Genomic DNA, 22,213 nt, shown 5'->3' on the forward strand with positions numbered 1-22,213 from the left:
TCATAATATATATTAAATAATATAATACCTGAAGCCTAAAATGTCAGAAAAATAAGGAAATTAACTGTGTTTTGATTTTGACAAGAAAAAGTCTCTTTATTTGTAGAGTGTAAAATTATTCTGTTAATTTTAATAAATGAGACCTAGATTCTATTTTTTTTTTATTGTGATGTGACCAATATAGACCTCAAAGATGTCCCCATTGATTACCAGCAAGTACATCCTCCAATATCCAGGTATTTGGCTTTCAGAACATCTGTGCTCAAAACTGTTAGAATGAATCACGTACAAGCCAATCAATAAAACTGGTTGAATTCTATGTCCAAACTGAGGCTTTGATCTAATTAACAGCAAACGCTGCTGCTGCGTCGCTTCAGTCGTGTCCAACTCTGTGCGACCCCATAGACAGCAGCCCACCAGGCTCCCCTGTCCCTGGGATTCTCCAGGCAAGAATACTGGAGTTCAACCTAATATCTTTGTTTTTGTGGGTCGCTTCAGTCGTGTCCGACTCTTTGCCACCCTATGGACTGTAGCCCGCCAGGCTCCTTTGTCCATACTATTCTCTCCAGGCAGAAACACTGGAGTGGGTTGCCATGCCCTCCTCCAGGGGATCTTCCTGAACCAGGGAATGAATCCGAATCTCCCCCATCTCCTGCGCTGCAGGCAGATTCTTTACCCACTGAGCTACCCGGGAAGGCCAGTTGAGGCAGGGTCCCCACCTAAACCACAGCCTCTGTCTCAAGCGGGCTAGCTCCACATAAGCTTCCCAGCATCATTTCAATCCTCAGTTTCTGAACATGGCTTCCTTCTCCTGATCCTGCTGGGGCCACTCAGAATGCCAACCCCACCACAGAGCTACTCATTCTGCAGCCACTAGAGGGCCCCACAGCATCATCTCGGAAGCAAGAACACACCCTCTCCTAGTACAAATCTCTACCTAGTGAGTATTTCCTCACAGCTGCTTCCAGCCCAAAAACAGGATTGCCTGAAGACCCCAGAGATACCTGCTGGCTAATCTGTTGAGGCATCAGTTCATACTAAGCGACCCTAAGGAGAGTCTCTTAAAAGTGCTCTTTGTTAGAGTCAAATTAGATACTCATTGGGTGAAGATAAAAATTCTGATTTCTGGAAATCCTGCATAGTAGTATTCTTATCAGTGTGTAAATGACAGGCTCATTCCTAGAGCCCAAACAGGGTGCATTACAAAAGCGACCATCAGCTCCAAGATATCAAAGCCTTTAAATCAATGGTCCCCAACCTTTTTGGCACCAGGGACCAGTTTTACAGAAGACAGTTTTTCCATGGACTTGGGAGGAAGGGGTGCTGGTTTCAGGATGATTCAAACACGTTACATTTATTGTGCACTTTATTTCTATCATTATTACATCAGTTGCTCTTCAGATCATCAGGCGTTAGATACCAGAGGTAGGGGACAATTGCTTCTCTTGTGGCTCAGCTGGTAAAGAATCTGCCCACAATGTGGGAGACCTGGGTTCCATCCCTGGGTTGGGAGGATCCCCTGGAGAAGGGAAAGGCTAGCCACTCCAGTATTCTGGCCTGGAGAATTTCATGGACTGTGTATGGTCCATGGGGTCGCAAAGACTGGGACTTTCACTTTCAGAGAAGCTAAGGAAGAAAGAACTTAAATGATTTGTCTAAGGTATGGAGTTAGTTGGGAGAACAAAGACCCCAACTCCCATGACTTTTAGAACACTTCTCGTTCCCAAAGGGATAAGGCTATACCACTTAAATATACTTAAAATAGCATTGACATATAGGCAGTAATAGAATTGTAAATGCCAAATGATTATTCAAGTTGAAAAAATATATCTGATTAACTGGATTGTTTTAATTTTCCCACTTCCATTTGATGATACAGTTTCACCCAGTTGTATTGATAAAATTCCTGTGGATTAGATGAACTTACTCATGCAGAAGGGGCCTGGCCACGGTGTCCCCGCGGCTGTGAGCACGGTAGAAGAGTGTGTAGAGATAGGGCAGAAGGGTATAGCGGATGGTCAGGTAGTGCCTGGAGGAATTCAACAGCAGTGAGTCAGGGCCAAAGGAGGCTGGATCCTGGGCCTGGGAAGAAACAAGAGGTGGTTGTTGTCATCTGGTTTTGATCTCGGAGAAGCAGCAGTGAGCGGTGAGTTCCCTGCTCAGGAATTGAACCTGGGTGACCTGAATCAAAACCAGTAATCCTAGCCACTAGACCAGCAAGGGTTTAGAGGCAAGAAGCACATTTTCCCAGGCTCTTGCCTCTGTTTGAAAGCAAGAATGTTTCAAGGAGGCGAACCATAAAAGCAGGTGCAAAGTTTATTATTAGAGACAGCACAAGTGTGAGCGCACACAGAGAAACAGCCTGTTTAATTAAGACAGAAGCAAGGCAGAGAGGCATACCTGGATACACAGGGTGTGGGCATTCCCCCCCCACCCCCCCCCACCCCCGCCACTGCCCCCGGATGGAGGAGGGGCTCAGTGAACAGGTGGTTAAGTCATTTATATGGGGCAGTTCTTCTGGGTCTCTGTTTACCTTTGGCCAACTATCTAGTTTCTTTTTCCACTTCTGACCTGTCCTAGGACTCTCCCCAACATGCAATGTGCAACTTTTTCCCAAGATGGGGAAAAAGTCCAGTCCTATGGGGGGCCTTAGCATCACCTATTCTGGGGTGGTACACTCTCTTTTCGATCCCCAAAGAGCCTTCCTGAACATGTGCAGTGTTTCCCTTGCCCCAGGGAGGGGAAATGACCTTGATCCTTTACTCAGGCAGGGTTTGACTCTTCTCTGTTCCTGCCACGACAGTTAAAAAGTGCCCCGTCTGACTATTTACCCTGCTCTTGTTTGGTTGGTTTTTTTCTATCTCAAAGTGCAAATCAGAGGCTGTAAATACCTAGCCTGTAAATACCTAGCCTAGGTTGTAAATACCTAGCCTGGAGTCCACTTGCCTCCTTCCTCAGAAAATGCAAACAGGAGGCTAGTGATAAATGCCTCGCCTGGAGCCCATCTACCTCAGAAGGATCTGCAGAAACCAGATTCTATTCATCGCAACTAAGAGTTTTATTCCTGCCAGACCTGGAGCTACCTTGCAACTTTGCTTCTGAGCAATAGGGTTGAGAAAAGAGAGTTCATTTCACCCAGTCAGTGGATGCTCTTCACCCTGTAAGGCCTTCCCCTCGTTCATTCTAGGGGTGCTCTCTCGGCAGTGCATGCTTGCTTAGTTGCTCAGGCGTGTCTGACTCTGCAACCCCATGGCTCCTCTGTCCATGGGATTCTTTCCAGGCAAGAATACTGGAGTGGGTTGCCATTTCCTCCTCCAGGGGATCTTCCCGACCCAGGGATTGAACCTGAGTCTTCTGTGTTTCCTGTATTGGCAGGTGGATTCTTTACTGCTGAATCATTGGGGAAGCTCTTCTCTCTTGGTAGACTCCATTTAAATATCTGAAGTATTTCCTCATTTTTATTCAAAATGAGTAACATAGATAATGTGTCTAGAGGTTTGATTGAAAACCTTCACAGACTTGCCATTTCTTTGACTGCTGCAGCAGAAATAGCAGCAGCCACAGCAACAGAGCATTGTAATGGCACACCAGGAGTTCTGGTCAATTGCAAACAGTGGTCCCAGTTAGCCTAAGTGAAGCACCAGGGAGGAGGCTGGCTCAACAGATTTCCAGGTGAGGATGAAGGTAGATCCAGTCCTACTGAATGCCAAGTCTATTTTGATCATGTCTCCTGGGAGACTAACTTGCCTTGTAGCCTTGGCCATTGTGATTCCTGGAAAATGGATAGAACGCTCCCAGCTGCATCCACCGTCTGCAGAGCTCTTCAGAAGTATCCAGCATAAAGCCACATATGTCAGCGCCCACCTGGAAGGACACACAGACAGTGACAGCACGTGGGCCTCACTTCCACTGCTGCCCCTGCTCCTGGGCTGTGCTTTCTACCGAAGACCTGCCAACCCGGCTTGGCTGACCTCTCCCTGAGAAGGCGAATGCAGTGTGATGGAATTGGGCTGTGTCCCATGTCCACTCCTTACTGCCAGGTGACTTCAAATGAGTTCCTCAACCCTCTGTGCCTCAGTTTCCTCATTTTATTAAAGCAGGCATTCTAGGGTTTAGTAAATGAGATGATATAAGTAAAACATGTGACGTACAATAGCTTTTTGGTGAATAGTAACTAGAAATACTGTTGATATTATCACTTTTACCACAGCACTGGCACAATTAATTTTCCAATGGCTAAATCTAATCAGGTCATTCATCTCTTCAAAAATATCCAGTGTCTCCTACTGCTCGTCCTCCTGGTAACTCATGGTAACTGGTTGCAACTCACCTTTCCAGCATCATTTCTCATTCCAGTCCTACATACCCATCCTTACAGATACATCAAATGCTCCCTCTTGCTGGTCTTGTTCAAGTTTATTTCTCAGTCTTAAGATGATCTCCCCTAACCGTTAGTCTGATAAACATACCCACTTTTAAGGTTAAACTCAAGTGCCATCTTCTTTATGAAGTCACTATTGACTTCTTCCCGTGACTCCCCTTGTTTCTTGTAATCTGATTAGAGTTGAAAATTCCCTTTCTTGGGATTTCTTTTAACATTTAAATTATATGTTCCTGTTGGCACTATTACCCTAGCTTGCCATAATTATGTGTGTGAGCTTGTGTATAAACTTGGCGGGGAGGGAAGGAAGGTGTTTCCATTACTATATGTATGTTTCTCTTCATGTACGCCTAGCTCAATACTTTGCTCAGAGTAAGAGCTCAATAAATAGATATGTCGAATTTAACTAAAATATCCCAAAGCCATCTCTAGGACGCTGATAGTGTTGTGCTTCCTCATTTGGATGCAAAATACACAGATGTGTTTCATTTGTGAAAATCCTCATCTGTAACCTTATAGATATGTGCACTTTTTCACATGTAGGTTGTACTTTAATTAAAAAAAAAAATGTTCCAATGATACCACTTCAAGGTGGTATCAAGCTTCTATTTTTATAAGGCAGTACAGTAAAGAATGTCATGGTATCAGTGTCATACTAATGTAGATGGAGCAGTGCTCACCAGACCCTTAGCCCTGGGCTGCGGAGGGCAGAGGAAGGAAGGTTTATTATTTGGAAGCCATCTAGAATGAGGCATTCTGGGGACTGCCGTGTGGACTCACCATGGGGATACCAAACAGGTTGAACTCAAGCATGCCAGGGATGGACCATCGAAGGTCGCTCCAGGTGGCGGCATTGTCTCCTAGCCAGTGGGCTGCAAACTTGCCAGAACCCGCAAACGTAGAACGGGTTAAAATGAGGCTTCTCTTGTTGGGGAACACAGTCTTGACAGTTCTAGAAAGGGAGAGAGGGATTCAATGTGTGACCTTAGTGAGTCTTAGCCCAGAGGTTAATGTGATGCTACTGAAGCTCTCAAGTTAATACCCTACTCTTTTCTTCTAGTTCTCTCCTGTAGGGCTAGATTTGCTATGGGGAGCAGACTGCCCCACTGGGTATGTTTATATTTTATTTTGTTTTAGGCATTCTATGTACATCATTAACTCCATAAAATCAAATTTCAGTACAAGGATACTGAGGTGGTACCTAAAATCCCAAAGCACATGAAGTCTGTAAGTTACTTAACCCTCCGTACACCAGTCTATAGAGTATGGCAGAGAGGAAAATACATGAAACCTTGGACTCGTGCAGAAATGAGTCCAAACTTTGCTCTTACAATTTATTAGCTGTTTGACCTTGGTCGGGTTACTTCCCTTTCTTTCTTCCAATTTTCCATTCATGCATGTATTCATTCTTTCTTTCATTATATACATTCCATAAATATTTATTAGCTTCCTTCCTCCCTTTGGGTTTCCCTGATAGCTCAGTTGGTAAAGAATCTGTCTACAATGCAGGAGACCCCAGTTCAATTCCTGGGTCAGGAAGATCTGCTGGAGAAGGGATAGGCTACCCACTCCAGTATTCTTGGGTTTCCCTTATGGCTCAGCTGGTAAAGAATCCACCTGCCATGAAGGAGACCTGGATTCAATCCCTGGGATGGGAAGATCCCCCGAAGAAGGGAAAGGCTATCCACTCCAGTATTGTGGCCTGGAGAATTTCATGGACTGTATAGTCCACGGGGTCGCAAAGAGTCGGACATGACTGAATGATCTGCACTTGCATTTTCACTTTCTTATCTACGTGCCCAGAATTTTCTTTATTCATTCAATAACAACAGCCTTACTTATCTTGCCAAGTTCTAAAAAATAATAGTAGCACCTGGAATCTGACAAGACTAAGAATCTGGTCATGTATTAAGTCTCTCTGATCATGTGTTGAGCCCACATGATAATGGCCTTACTCTGCAGTGGCGATGGCCATGGAGTAGCCGTACAGATTGTGGACGTCGTAATGCTGCCCCCAGTGCTGCACTGCGTCCATGCAGATGCTCTTGCTGAACAGGTACCCATCCAGGATTTCTGCGACAAAAGAGGGTTCGGTCAATGACAGCCTGAGCTACACATTCCCCGTTTCTCAACTATCACCAGACAAGGCGGCTCCCTGAGCAGGCAATTTTATGGCCACCTTGGAAGTGGACATACACCATCCGCACAATCAGAGAGCTATATACACAGTAGTTTCTCTGTTATGCAAAACAATTGGGCTGACTTGACACCCACACACATCCTCCCACCTGGGTGCTCAGGTGACCAGAAACAAGAACTTAGAAGTAAGTGGGTCCAGTTAGATTTGAAGTTAAATCTGAAGTCTGCAGACTTAGCTGAGTGATCCAAGAACAAAAATATTTATTAAAAATAAATTTCTATCCCTTCTCTCTGTTGACCAAATACTATAAAGGATGATCGACCAACCTGTCTTTCATTCATCCAATCTTCTCTGCTCCCTTCACACCACTCTGGTTCAGATCCAAATTACTTTGGATCTTAACTATTGCAATCATTTCCTTAATGGCTTATTTACCTCTGATCTATCGACTTTCTAATTCATATTAGAAGCACACATAATGCCAGATCAGTATTTCCAAAACCATTTGACTGCCCTATTTCCATTACTGAAATATTAGTAATTTCCATCAGCAAAAGAATGAAGCCTCCCATCTAAGTCCCTCACTGTTTAGTCTTGATCCATTTGTTACAATTTCCTATTTTCTTGTCAGATTCAGTTCAATTCAGTTGCTCAGTTGTGTCCGACTCTTTGCGACCCCATGAACCACAGCACACCAGGCTTCCCTGTCCATCACCAACTCCCGGAGTCCACCCAAACCCATGTCCATTGAGTCGGTGATGCCATCCAACCATCTCATCCTCTGTCACCCCCTTCTCCTCCTGGCCTCAATCTTTCCCAGCATCAGGGTCTTTTCAAATGAGTCAGCTCTTCACATCAGGTGGCCAAAATATTGGAGTTTCAGCTTCAACATCAGTCCTTCCAATGAACACCCAGGACTGGTCTCCTTTAGGATGGACTGGTTGGATCTCTTTGCAGTCCAAGTGACTCTCAAAGGTCTTCTCTAACACCACAGTTCAAAAGCATCAATTCTTTGGCACTCAGCTTTCTTTATAGCCCAATACATGACCACTGGAAAAACCATAGCCTTGACTAGACAGACCTTTGCTGACAGAGTAATGTCTCTGCTTTTTAATATGCTGTCTATGTTTGGTCATAACTTTCCTTCCAAGGAGTAAGTGTCTTTTAATTTCATGGCTGCAATCACCATCTGCAGTGATTTTGGAGCCCAGAAAGATAAAGTTAGCCACTGTTTCCACTGTTTCCCCAACTATTTGCCATGAAGTGATGGGACCGGATGCCATGATCTTAGATTAGAAGTCTTCAAAAGATGCTATAATTTTAGCAGTTTATTCCTTTCTTAATCAAGATACTATTTCTCTGTGAGCCTCTAGTTTTCTTCAAAATACAACAAATGCTGTGATCCTAGGACCACACCCTGGGAGATGCTATTGGTCAAAGTTCAATCAGATCTCTCTAGCATTCTATTCACTGACACTGACTTTGTCCTCCCAAGCCATGGGTTCTGGCTTCCTCTCATCCTGTCATCCAAATCTCTTCTTCACTCTCTTGACTTGACCAAACTTGACTTCATCTGAAGACCAAACCTAGTTATCTGGTCTCTCTCTGGTAAGCCCTGACCTCTCTGGGTCCACACTTGAGAGCAGAATGAACTAACTGCTAGCCTCTGGTTTCTGTACCATATCTTCTCCTGACTTTCCCCTAGAAACAGCTCAGATGTAAGCAGAAGGACTAGGTTGCCCCTTTTGAATTTATGCCTCATCTAAGAAAGCAGGGTGTTTTGATTTTCTTCTCTGGTTTTCTTTATATGGTACCCACATTTTCCTTCCTCTATGCAATTTATGTACAAAGACCCTCAGCAGGTTGTTCATATCTATCCTTATGAATTTAAAATATGAGATATGTGTTGCCACTTTAATCAGACTAATCAATGCTTACTGGGAGTGAATGGGGGATAATTTAGATTGCTCGTGGAACATCCTGAAACTGAGCCATCCACAAAGTTGGCAACTTCATTCATATCCTACAAGACAAAGAGCAAAAACTATTAAGAAAGAATAACATTTCTTCATATGTTCTACAGATGGTGTCTTTTTTTTAAGGACTCAGAGAAATAATTCTACACATTTCTTTTCTAAAGAGGTCCTTAGGTTAAAGAGAGAAACAGATGGTCCTGCCCTGTCTTCCCTACCCATTGAAGGCTTTGTGGAGAAAGTTGTTAAAATCCCTTCAGAATGACATATGTCTTCAATCATTTAAACTGAAATATTTCTCAAAATATTGGGTTGGCCAAAGGTTCATTTGGGTTTTTCCATAACATCTTACAGAAAAACCTGAATGAAATTTTTGGCCAACCCAATATTAGGTGAATCATATTTCAATTTATATGATCCCATATAAATCAACTTATATTGATGCATTCTCTAGATATGCAAATATAGCTATGAATGTACACATATATAAATGCATTTGCATATATAAACATATTGCAGAGAGAGTGAGTGAATAAGCAGGTACCCACAGCTGTGCAACTGAGAGGTCTGTAAAGATGCACACGGAAATACTGATAGCAGATGCCCTTGGTTGATATCATTTTCACTCTTCTCATCTGTTTAGCTCTTCTGTTTGCATTTTCTACCTTTCCCTTATAAATAGAAAGAATTTCAATGCTAACACTCCCTAAATTGTGTTGAACACCTCCGGCTCTGCATTGGTTTTCATTCGATATTAGTCTATGAGACATTTGTCTGTTCTGTAGCCACAGTTCTGTCCACACCTGAGTACTCTGGCTCTGGTCAGTGTATCCAACTTGTCCAAATGAAAGAGCCCTGAACTGGCCGTTGAACCATTCAGTTACTTTGTGACAATAACAATGTCTTCCCTGGTGGCTCAGATGGTAAAGAATCTGCTTGCAATGCAGGAGACCCAGGTTCAGTCCCTGGGTCAGAAAGATCCCCTGGAGGAGGGCATGGTGATCTACTCCAATATTCTTGCCTGGAGAATCCCATGGACAGAGAAACCTGGCGGACTACAGTCCATAGGGTTGCACAGAGTCGGACACGACTGAGCCACTGAACACACACAGACTTGGATAGAACTGATTCCTGAGTTTACTTCCAGTTCTAACAATCTGCTTTTGAGTCTAAGCTACCTGTCTTGGTAAGGTTATTTGAATAGTAAGAGAGGGAATACTTAGAATTACTGCCACTCTTGCTTTCCTCTCCTCTTGACCCTGAGCTCCATGATTCAGTGACATAGAGATACACAGTCTGAATGTTAGCTGCCTACTCAACAGAATGTTAAGAACTCTAGATAATAATTGAGAACCTACTGTATAGCTCAGGGAAATTTACTCAGAGCTCTATGATGACCTAAATGGGGAGGAAATACAAAAATGAAGGGATGTATGTATACATAAAGCTGATTCACTTTGCTGTACAATAGCAACTAACACAACACTGTAAAGCAACTATACTTCAATAAAAATTAATTTTAGGGAAAGAGAAAAAAATGTTAAGAACTCACAATCCAGATTCCATCAAACTCTACTTGACTGTGGAAAAGCTCAAATTCATTTGTCCACCAAGCAGTACACTTAGGGTTGGTGTAATCAGGAAACACAGTTTTTCCAGGCCAGACCTGCAGAAAGAAAAGAAAATAATTAATCAGAGAAAGTTAAATGAATACAGAATAAAATAGAGTAGAGTACTTTACAAAGAAATTCCTAATATGATTATGGCAACAGAGCTGCCCAGACATAGGTCATTTTCAGTTAAGGATGTGAAGCACTTCAAATACTTAGGATAAATAGGAGTTGTCAACTTAGGATAAATAGGAGTTGTCTTCAATTTAACACTTGAAGAAAAGAAGTTATTTAAAAAAAAAAAAAAAAAGATTAAATCATTGTTAACGTTCAACTCCCAATCCCAGGAATGATAAATGAGAGAATGGTGGTGGTTTAGTCACCAAGTCCGGTCCGACCCTTGTGATCCCATGGACTGTAGCCCGCCAGGCTCCTCTGTCCATGGGATTTCCCAGACAAGAATACTGGAATGGGTTGCCAGTTATTCTCCAGGGGGTTTTCCTGACCCAGGGATCAAATCCAGGTCTCCTGCATTGCAGATGGATTCTTTACTGACTGAGCACAGGGGAAGCAAATGAGGAAGAGTACTGTGTAATTTCAACTGATGCATCACAAGTTGTATGTTCCAACCATCAATCACTCTTCTCTATTGTCTTCCTATCCACTTCCTGTCAGACACTATGCACTCAGGTCAGCAGAGATATTAGAAGTGAAGCAGCAGATAACACTTTGATGGAAGACAAGGACAAATAGAAATTTGAGAATGAACGTCAAACTTGTCAGATAACAGAAAAATTGAGTAAAAAAAGGAATTAAAAAGTTCCACTGGATTTCCCAATTTGAAAATAACTGGTTCCATTTGTCAGAGGAGGGATGGGGGGAAAAAGCAGACTGAGGTCAGCTAAAGAGCAAATGGGGAGTGAAGAAGGAAATATTCAGTATCTACGTCTATTGTTCAAAGGGACTTTGCTATGAAGGGAATGTAAGAGCTCAGATGGCTGGTAGGTATTTGGAGATAAAACCACAAGGGCAAGTCGATCCCCAGCAAATATGACATCTGAAAATGTAAAACAAAACAATTATACATACACACACTCACACACATATAACACAGCCACAGCCCCCCCTACCAGCTCCTAGCTTCCCCATTAAGTTACCTCCCCAATGAGTGGAGTCACCCCATCTGAAGTATTCACCCATATCTTCATATCTGAACCCCGGTCATACGGGCCATAGGGATTACTTAGGGAAGAGTTGTTGGAGATGGCAGGATCCTAAGAAGGAGAAAAATACAGTGAGGAACCTAGCTTTAAGCCAGAGGCACTGAAAGGAGATTGGAAATTGGGGATGAGGTGGGGAGAGGGGGCTTCAGTGACAAAGAAGAGCAAGGACCTGATGTGGAGGTATAAGAGTACTGCCCATACCACAATGATGACCAGTTTCTGTCCGTTATTGTGTAATTCTTTAACAAACTCAGGGAAGCCCTTGAAAGCTACTGGATCATAAGTGAAGTCCTTTCTTGCGTCCATGTAATCAATATCAGCGTGCTGAACATCCTGAAAGGATACACAAGGTCCACAATTTATGGGCCCATCCCTGGAATCAGATTAGCTGCATCACTCTACCTTGTAGTCTGGCCCTCTATCATTAAAGTCCAATCTAACAGACAAACCACGACAATCACAAAAAAAAATCACTAAGGCTGTCAAAACACATCCATTACCTAAATGCTATGTCATCCACAATAAAGAAGGGAAGGGGCTGTGTCTCCCACCTCCTCTCCCTCATTTGACTGCCCCACATTCTGTTTTGTTGCTTCTCTTCTACTTTGAGCCTTCTTTGACATTTATTCTTTCCTAACCTTACTCTTACAAAAACAGTGGAGCCCAGAAATAAATTGACTCCTGCTCTAGGACCTAAATGTCTGCCTCTAAGGGCATGGGGTAGAGGAGAGAAGAGGATTATTCCAGAGAACTTTGGGCTTTTCCCTTGGCATCTCTTGCAAAACCTCACTACTCATTATATAGTAGACACATTCATGTGCAGTCATTTAAAACATAAAAATATGTTATTACATGCATGTACTATATCCTTTCGCTAACTTAAACTAGGAAAATAAATGTCTTGAGAAGTCAAATAAAAAATTCATTATGTGAAATGTAATCAATACAGTAAGCATGTTTTACTATTAAAACATGTGGTAAGAAAAATAGAGAAAGAAACAGATTGTCTCCCAACCCCATAATTATGGTCTCTATGTACTATTTCCTGAACCAGTTGCTTTAAAGGAATGGTTGGCCCGACAAGAGTCTGGCATTCTGAATATGTAAAAAATTTTTGTTACATATTAAAAAAAAAACTCAGGAGGAGAAAGTATAAACAGATGTTCTTATTCCCCAGTTCTTTTACTTTTGGAGCATTTTTTTGAAATCTTACTTACATAAGGCAGCTGCGCAGCACGGTTTCTCTCCACAACTTCTTTCATGTTATCTAGGGTTCCATAGTCATAACGACTGAGATGAAATCCAAGAGCCCAGTATGAGGGTAGGGCTGGCCGTCCAACGAGCTGAAAGAATGGTGTAAAATGAAAGTTAGGAAATACTCTGTTTTTAAAAAATTTTATTCTGAGCATTAGTTTGGGGGCACAAAATATACCCACTTCCCAACACACTATTTCATTAATGTTAGATGCTAGTCTATTTTTCCAATCATGGAGGGTAGGGTCAAATTGTTGGAGAAGGCAATGGCAAGCCACTCCAGTACTCTTGCCTAGAAAATCCCATGGATGGAGGAGCCTGGTAGGCTTCAGTCCATGGGGTCGATACCAGTCGGACGCAACTGAGTGACCTCACTTTCACTTTTCACTTTCATGCAATGGAGAAGGAAATGGCAACCCTCTAGTGTTCTTGCCTGGAGAATCCCAGGGATGGCAGAGCCTGATGGGCTGCTGTCTATGGGGTCGCACAGAGTCGGACACGACTGAAGCGACTTAGCAGCAACTTAGCAGCAGGGTCAAATTGTAGTAGCACATTTGTAGCAGCTACTTATAATATTAACAGCATATGTTTATAAGTCACACTTATATTAAATTTCATTTTCATTGTGCTATTTAGGATTTCCTTAATCATAATGATGATATCATAAGTTTACCTCTAGATATTCTTGAACAACTTGCTCTGGAGTATTCCCCAAGAACACGTAGAAGTCAAGAATGCCCCCAATGGTGCGGTAAGTGACAGCTGGGGTGGGCTGGAGGAAAACCTCTTGAAGATTAAAAATGAAGCAAATAAACATTAGAATTTGTTCTAGAGTAATAATCACAAAGTTTTAATTTGTAGACCAGAAGATCCCCAATCATCTGAACACTAATGAAGTGATTCTAATATCTCATTTTTGTATAAAAAGGTACAAACTCTGATGGTCAAAGTCCACCCTCACAGCATGAGAGCGGTCAAAGCATTTGTTCTTTAGCAGATTTTCATACTGGTGACTGGAGTATTTTCAGTGTTGTATCAGGATTTCATGAAAAAGAAACCAGTTTTGTGAAGGGGTTCAGAATAAGCCACCGTGGCATAAGAATGATTATAAGTTGAAGATGTTTGAGTTTCTGAAATCCCTTGTCAACCTAAACACGGAGCCTCTCATAAGCACTCTGCTGTCAGACTTCCCTGGTGGTCCAGAAGTTAAGACTTTGACTTCCAATGCATGGGGTGTAAGTTTGACCCCTGATCAGGGAGCTAAGATACCATGTGCCTCACAGCCAAAATACCAAAACATAAAACAGAAATAGTTTGTAACAAATCCAATAAAGACTTTAAAAAATGTCCACATCAACAAAATCGTTAAAATTAAAAACTTCTAAGAAAAGAACTTACTTGTCATAAACCCCCTACCCTAGAACAAAACTAATATTCTCTGAGACAATAAATTGGCAGCACACCCAAACAGACACGGCCACAAGAATATCCAACTCTCACTATTCTCCTGCTGCTGCTGTTGCTAAGTCGCTTCAGTCATGTCCAACTCTGTGCAACCCCATAGACGGCAGCCCACAAAGCTCCCCCGTCCCTGGGATTCTCCAGGCAAGAACACTGGAGTAGGTTGCCATTTCCTTCTCCAGTGCATGAAAGTGAAAAGTGAAAGTGAAGTCGCTCAGTTGTTTCTGACTATTAAGCGACGCTATGGACTGCAGCCCACCAGGCTCCCCTGTCCTTGGGATTTTCCAGGCAAGAGTACTGGAGTGGGGTGCCATTGCCTTCTCTGCACTATTCTCCTAAGGACTCTCTAATCTTTCCAGAAAGTCATTTGTTGTCCCATTAAATGCCTTCTCACCCCTTCAGGGAGTTATTTGTTTCATCCTAAGTAATTTCTACCTCTACCTTAGGATGGTAATGTTAGTTGCTCAGTCATGTCTGACTCATTGCGACTCCATGGACTGTAGGCTGCTAGGCTCCTGTGTCCATGGAATTCTTCAGGCAAGAATGCTAGAGTGGGTAGCCATTCCCTTTTCCAGGGGATCTTCCCAACCCAGGGACCGAACCCAGGTCTCCTGCATTGCAGGCAGATGCTTTACCATCTGAGCCAACAGGGAAACCCATAGGATGGTATGTAAATTCTAACCCAAATTCTAACCACCCCTTTGAGCTACTTGTTGAGCACTCTTGTGCATATGTATGTCACACACGTAAATAAACTCCGTCTTTCTCTTACTAACCTGTCTTTTGTCAGATTGATTCACAGGCCCCCAAATACCTAACTTAAGAGGACAGAGAAAAAAATTTTCTCCTCAGGCATTCACAACTACAGAACATGCTCTTCCAATCCCATTACCCATCATAACTACAGAAATATAACCCAGCTACACTCATAGAGGTCATAGCCTCAGCAGATCTCATATCGAGCAAGAGCCAAACTAAAACAATGTCAGAGATGATATTATAAATTCAAAATCTCTCTAAGCCCCCATTGCAGTTCTCAAAGATGAAGTCTCCCCATCACCTTGATTTGCATTAGGGATAATGAAACTAGAATACCTCGTAACACGATACACAAAAATAAATTCAAAATGGATTAAAGACTTAAATGTAAGGCCAGAAACTATAAAGCTCTTAGAAGAAAATATAGGCAGTAGACTCCTTGACATAAATCACAGCAAGATTCTCTATGACCCATGTTCTAGGGTAATGGAAATAAAGACAAAAATAAACAAATGAGAGCTAATTAAACTTAAAAGCTTTTGTATAGCAAAGGAAACTATAAACAAGGTGAAAAGACAACCCTCAGAATGGGAGAAATAATAGCAAATGAAACAACTAACAAAAGGTTAATTTCCAAAATACACAAGCAGCTCATGCAGCTCAATACCAGGGAAACAAAAATTCCAGTCAAAAAGTGGGCAGAAGACCTAAAAAGATATTCCTACAAAGAAGACATACAGATGGCTAGTAAACACAAGAAAAGATGTTCAATGTCACTCATTTTCAGAGAGATGCAGATCAAAACTACAATGAGCAATCACTTCACATTGGTCAGAATGGCCATCAATCTACAAACAATAAATGCTGGAGAGGATGTAGAGAAAAGGAAACCCTCCTACACTGTTGGTGGGAATGTAAATTGATCAGCCACTATGGAGAATAGTATGGAGATTCCTTAAAAATCTAGGAATAAAACTACCGTATGAGCCAACAATCCCACTACTGAGCATATGCCCTGAGGAAATCATAACTGAAAAAGACACGTGTACCCCAATGCTCAGTTCAGTTCAGTCGCTCAGTTGTGTCCGACTCTTTGTGACCCCATGAATTGCAGCATGCCAGGCCTCCCTGTCCATCACCAACTCCCGGAGTTCACTCAGATTCATGCCCATCGAGTTGGTGATACCATCCAGCCATCTCATCCTCTGTTGTCCCCTTTTCCTCCTGCCCCCAATCCCTCCCAGCATCAGAGTCTTTTCCAATGAGTCAACTCTTCGAATGAGGTGGCCAAAGTACTGGAGTTTCAGCTTTAGCATCATTCTTTCCAAAGAACGCCCAGGACTGATCTCCTTCAGAATGGACTGGTTGGATCTCCTTGCAGTCCAAGGGACTCTCAAGAGCCTTCTCCAACACCACAGTTCAAAAGCATCAATTCTTTGGTGCTCAGCCTTCTTTACAGTCCAACTCTCACATCCATACATGACCACTGGAAAAACCACAGCCTTGACTAGACGGACCTTTGTTAGCAAAGTAATGTCTCTGCTTTTGAATATGCTATCTAGGTTGGTCATAACTTTTCTTCCAAGGAGTAAGCGTCTTTTAATTTCATGGCTGCAGTCACCATTTGCAGTGATTTTGGAGCTCCAAAAAATAAAGTCTGACACTGTTTCCACTGTTTCCTCATCTATTTGCCATGAAGTGATGGGACCAGCTGCCATGATCTTCATTTTCTGAATGTTGAGCTTTAAGCCAACTTTTTCACTCTCCTCTTTCACTTTCATCAAGAGGCTTTTGAGTTCCTCTTCACTTTCTGCCATGAGGGTGGTGTCATCTGCATATCTGAGGTTATTGATATTTCTCCCGGCAATCTTGATTCCAGCTTGTGCTTCTTCCAGCCCAGTGTTTCTCATGATGTACTCTGCATATAAGTTAAATAAGCAGGGTGACAGTATACAGCCTTGACGTACTCCTTTTCCTATTTGGAACCAGTCTGTTGTTCCATGTCCAGTTCTAACTGTTGCTTCCTGACCTGCATACAGATTTCTCAAGAGGCAGGTCAGGTGGTCTGGTATTCCCATCTCTTTCAGAATTTCCCACAGTTTATTGTGATCCACACAGTCAAAGGCTTTGGCATAGTCAATAAAGCAGAAATAGATGTTTTTCTGGAACTCTCTTTCTTTTTTGATGATCCAGCAGATGTTGGCAATTTGATCTCTGGTTCCTCTGCCTTTTCTAAAACCAGTTTGAACATCTGGAAGTTCACGGTTCACGTATTGCTGAAGCCTGGCTTGGAGAATTTTGAGCATTACTTTACTAGCATGTGAGATGAGTGCAATTGTGCGGTAGTACATGGACACAACCTGGATGTCGACTGACAGATGAATGGATAAAGAAGTTGTGGTACATATTGTTGTTGCTGCTGCTGTTGTTGTTCAGTCACCAAGTCATGTCTGACTCTTCATGACCCCATGGACAGTAGCACACCAGGCTTCCCTCTCTCTCACCATCTCCTGGAGTTTGCCCAAGTTCATGTCCATTGAATCGGTGATTCCATCCAACCATCTCAGTAATATTCCATTGGAATATTACCAGCCATAAAAAGGAATGTACTTGAGTCAGTTCTAATGAGGTGGGTGAACCTAGAGCCTATTGTACAGAATGAAGTCAGAAAGAGGAAAAGCAAATATCATATATTAACACATACATGTGGAATCTAGAAAGATGGTACCGATGAACCTGTGTGGAATGGAGCAATGGTGATGCAGACAGAGAGAACAGACTCACAGACACAGTGGGAGGACAGGGTGGATGAATAGAGTAGCACTGAAATATATACATTACCACAGGTGAAATAGATAGCTAGTGGGAGTTTGCTGTACGATGCAGGGAGCTCAACCTGGTGCTCTGTGGCTACTTAGAGGGGAGGGATGGAGTGGGCGGTGGGAGAGAGGTTCAAGGGGGTGGGGACATATGTACACCTATGGCTGATTCATGTTGATGTATGGCAGAAACCAACACAACTTTGTAAAGCAATTACCCTCCAATTAAAAAGGAATAAATTCTTAAAAATCGGTCTGATCAGGCTTAGAGGGAAAGGTCACAGGATCCTAGATACTCTAAGTCTACTCAACTTGTTTTCTGGTTCCTTTCAGCCACCAGAAACTGCATTTGCATTACCTCAGTCTATTCTTTGACTATCAGGTAGCTTAGAATCTAAGATTCAATTAAGTATCTTAGAATCATCTTGTATCACTCTAGTTATTCTCAGTCTGGTAAAAAACAAAAATCAGAGCCTAATTTTTCAAATTTCTGATTCTTTGCAAACTGATGCTTTTGTAAAATAACACAAAAATGAAACACTAGAAAAAAGGTTCGTGCATGCACTTGGATGCTATAGCAATGTTTACTTTCAGTTTCTATATTTATCTTACTGTAGACCTGAAACAGTCTGTGAACCTTCCACGAACCACACTTTGAGTGGCCCTGATCTAGTCCACTGAATCTCAGTCGAGAAGACGGTGGGGATCAGTATCCTATGCTGATTATCAATTCTGGGATTCTGACACAACTGCTCTTCCCCTACAGTGATTGAATCATTGCCCTGGGATTATATGTGATGGTGCAAGTAGGAAAATAGTTAGGAATCATTGATCTGGTCTAAAACCTTCAAAGATAAGGGAGTGAGCTACTTTCTGGAATCCTATATTACCATGAGATCTTAAACAGTCTGAAAATATTCTACATAGCCTTCAACACTCACCCTACTTTACCTTGCTATCCTTGGTGTCTCAATGCAATATTCACTGCTCAGTTGTATCTCCTTGGTTAGGCTCAGCTATTAGAACAATTGGACTTCCCAGGTGGTTCAGTGTTAAAGAATTCAGCTGCAATGCAGGACATGCAAGACATGCAGGTTTGATCCATGAGGTGGGAAGATACCCTGGAATAGGTAATGGCAACCCACTCCAATATTCTTGCCTGGAAAATCCCATGGATGAATAAGCCTGGTGGGCTACAGTTATGGGGTCACAAACAGTCAGACACAGAGCATGCACACGCTAGAAGAATTACCTGTTTTTTACCAAAGCTGATATTAACCCCTGTACTGGATGGATGTCTGAGGAAGGAGAAAAATAAATTGGTAGAAACTGCCTCAGAATAGATTATAGGGAAGGTTAGCTGTTTTAACTCAAAAATAGAAAATTTTCCAACAGAGCAAACAGACTGAAGTAAACCATAAGCTATGAGAGGACACTTAACTCATGGCCACCATGGGTCAACAAGTAATGAAATAGGGATGATACAATCACAGAACATATGAAACCCTAAAGGGCACCATTCCTTTATCATGATGCTGTCAGAAAGGGACTGAAAGTCATTCTTGAGTAGTCTTTTCATGAATATTCCTTTAGTCTTTTACCCATGGCATTGCTGTTCAGCAGAAACACTCCAAAGGACAATCCGCTAGCATCTTCAAGGCATAGGAAGAACGTCTGTGCACCATACAAGTTAGTTCCATCCTGCAGAAAGACAATTTAAAATAAAAAATTTACAAATAAGCCCCACGTGGCCAGAAATAGCTTAGGAAATCAGTATTAATCATGCAAGAAATGGACAAAAGAACTTGTGGTCAAAGAAGACACAGATTTCTAATACAAGGTCTATATTTGGTTGATGTTAATCAAATGAATTAGTATTTTCTTATACAATGAGTTGGCTGTGAGAGCTTATGATGTGTTAAGATGTAGGAGAACAGAAGTTTTGAAACTGTAGTTCATAACAGCTCTTCTTTATAGGTATCAAAAACAAACTTATGGTTGCTGCTGCTGCTGCTGCTGCTAAGTCGCTTCAGTCATGTCCGACTCTGTGCGACCCCATAGATGGCAGCCCACGAGGCTCCCCCATCCCTGGGATTCTCCAGGCAAGAACACTGGAGTGGGTTGCCATTGCCTTCTCCAATGCAGGAAAGTGAAAAGTGAAAGTGAAGTCGCTGAGTCCTGCCCAACTCTTAGCGACCCCATGGACTGCAGCCCACCAGGCTCCTCCATCCATGGGATTTTCTAGGCAAGAGTACTGGAGTGAGGTGCCACGAAGGGGAAACTTGGCGGGGTGGAGAGGGATAAATCAGGAGTTTGAGATAAACATACACACATTACTATCTATAATATAGATGACCAAAAAGGATCTACAGGGAATCTACTCAATATTTTATGATAATCTATATGAAAAAGAATGAATATATGTATATGCATAATTGAATCACTTTTCTGTACACCAGAAACTAACACAACATTGTAAATCAACTATACTCCAATAATTTTTTTTAAAAAAGCAGCTCTCCCCTCAAACAGGCTTGACCTTGACTCAAAGAGGTTTGACCTAACCCCACCTGCAAAAACTCTATCAAGTCCTAATATAAATCAGTTCAGTCCAGTTCAGTTGCTCAGTCGTGTCCAACTCTTTGTGACCCCATGGACTGCAGCATGCCAGGCCTTCCTATCCATCATCAACTCCTGGAGTTTACCCAAACTCATGTCCATTGAGTCGGTGATGCCATCCAACCATCTCATCCTCTGTCGTATACAAATCAGGCACCATTTCATTTGCAACTAGATGGAGATCTATTTAAGATATCTGGTCTTCTAGTCTTTACAAGAGTAAACATTAGAACTTGAGCTGGGCTTCTAGACTTGGGAACAGTAGTTCTCAACCTGGGCCACATTCCACCTCAATTGAAACAGAGCCTCTGGAGACAGAAGCTGGCAGCTATAGTTTGTTGAATTTCCCAGGGTGTTTCCAAAATGTAATCATGTTTGAGAATCACTGCTCTGGGCCAGTATGTCTCAAAATTTGGTGTGCATAAAAATTCCAAAGGGACTTAATTTAAGTGTGGGTTCTAATTTAGTAGTTAGAAGAGAGAGCTGAGAGCCCAAATTTCTCATGTGGTGTTTCCTGTGCTGCATACTTGAAGCAGCAAGGATCCTAGGCTCCTTATTAAACAAGCATCAGCAGCCATATCCCAGATGACCTGCTCTGAATCAACACCTGTCCTGTTTTTCTGATAGGATGTGGTATGGTAAGGAGCATGGGCCAGGGGTTAGATCTTATCTCTGTTCCTTACAACTATTTTTTGTTGTTGTGTTTGTTGTTTAGTCGCTCAGTCGTGTCTGATTCTTCTGCGACCCCATGGACTGTAGCCCGCCGGGTTCCTCTGTCCATGGGATTTCCCAGGCAAGAATACTGGAGTGGGTAGTCATTTCCTTCTCCAGGGGATCTTCCTGATTCAGGGATCCAATCCACATCTCCTGCACTGGCAGGCAGATTCTTTACCACTGAGCTACTAGGCAAGCTCTTGTTTGGGTTTTTGGTTTTATTTATTTATTTTTTTAACATTGTGCTATTTATCTGGCTTCTCTAAACCTCAGTTTCTTTATCTGTTAGATGGAGTAATTAAATTATTTTTTGGAGTTCTTTTGGTAAATAGAGATAATGTATTTTTAAAAGTCATTTAATAAATTATTCCTCTAATTTCCTTCCATCCAGTCACTAGTTCTGCTTAATCAGGAAAGTTGCTGAACAAAGCCTGAATGTAGTATTGCTGAGTCTAGAAAATAGCTCTAGTTTGAATTTTAGCAGTAAAAACAAAACAGAAAAAAAATAAAATAATAACAACAGTGAAACTTTATTCATTCTATTCTCTCACTGCCCCCAAACATTCTTCAAGGAACGAATGATTAATACAGAATTTTAGTTGATATTTTATCCTATTTTGCTGACAAATCTGGTAAGTTGGTGATTTGTAAAGGTCAACCTAAAATGTGGTGATCAGAATCAACATATTGTGCAGAATCAATATCGGTTTTTCCCACAACTAGTTAGTTCAAAAGGAAAATAAAATAAAAGTAGTTGGTATTTATTGAGCACTATGTGGCAGACACTATTATAGAGACTCTATATGTATCTGTTCATCTAATCACCATCACAACCCTATAAAGTAAGTATACTACCCCCATTTTATGAATGGGGAGCTAAAGATACAGAGGAGAAACCTGCCCAGAACCACGTAACTGGTGAGTGCTGTTGTTATTGTTCAGCCACCAAATCACGTCTAACTCTTTGTGACCCCATGGACTGCAGCACATCAGGCCTCCTGTCCCTCACCATATCCTGGAGTTTGCCCAAGTTCATGTCCATTGAATCGGTTATGCCATCCAGCCATGTCATCCTCTGTTGCCCTCTTCTGCTACTGGTGAGTAGCAGTGCCAGAATTCAGACCCGGTAGCCTCACCCTAGCAGCTTGTTCCTAACCATTATAGTGTACTGCATGTACATCTCTTCATGACTAATAGATGGGGAAACAATGGAAACAGTGACAGATTTTATTTTGGGGGGCTCCAAAATCACTGCAGATG

General features: G+C 42.1%; 1 protein-coding gene across 1 annotated transcript in view; it reads right to left on the bottom strand.

Annotated features, from left to right (window-relative positions):
* Positions 1–22,213, bottom strand: part of MGAM (maltase-glucoamylase) — a 95,205-nt gene that overhangs the window by 43,386 nt on the left and 29,606 nt on the right. The window contains exons 8-18 of the mRNA XM_086398357.1: positions 19,222–19,321; positions 13,255–13,367; positions 12,545–12,670; positions 11,529–11,660; positions 11,262–11,378; positions 10,047–10,160; positions 8,460–8,544; positions 6,337–6,454; positions 5,162–5,333; positions 3,748–3,864; positions 1,928–2,082 (exon numbers count right to left, since the gene is read on the bottom strand). Coding sequence (XP_086254483.1) covers positions 1,928–2,082; positions 3,748–3,864; positions 5,162–5,333; positions 6,337–6,454; positions 8,460–8,544; positions 10,047–10,160; positions 11,262–11,378; positions 11,529–11,660; positions 12,545–12,670; positions 13,255–13,367; positions 19,222–19,321 — 1,349 coding nt within the window. The remainder of the gene's footprint in view (positions 1–1,927; positions 2,083–3,747; positions 3,865–5,161; positions 5,334–6,336; positions 6,455–8,459; positions 8,545–10,046; positions 10,161–11,261; positions 11,379–11,528; positions 11,661–12,544; positions 12,671–13,254; positions 13,368–19,221; positions 19,322–22,213) is intronic.

This window comes from Bos grunniens, chromosome 4, assembly GCF_055505025.1.
Source record: "Bos grunniens cultivar Pamir isolate PY7600 chromosome 4, Bosgru_T2T1.0, whole genome shotgun sequence".
NCBI lineage: Eukaryota > Metazoa > Chordata > Mammalia > Artiodactyla > Bovidae > Bos > Bos grunniens.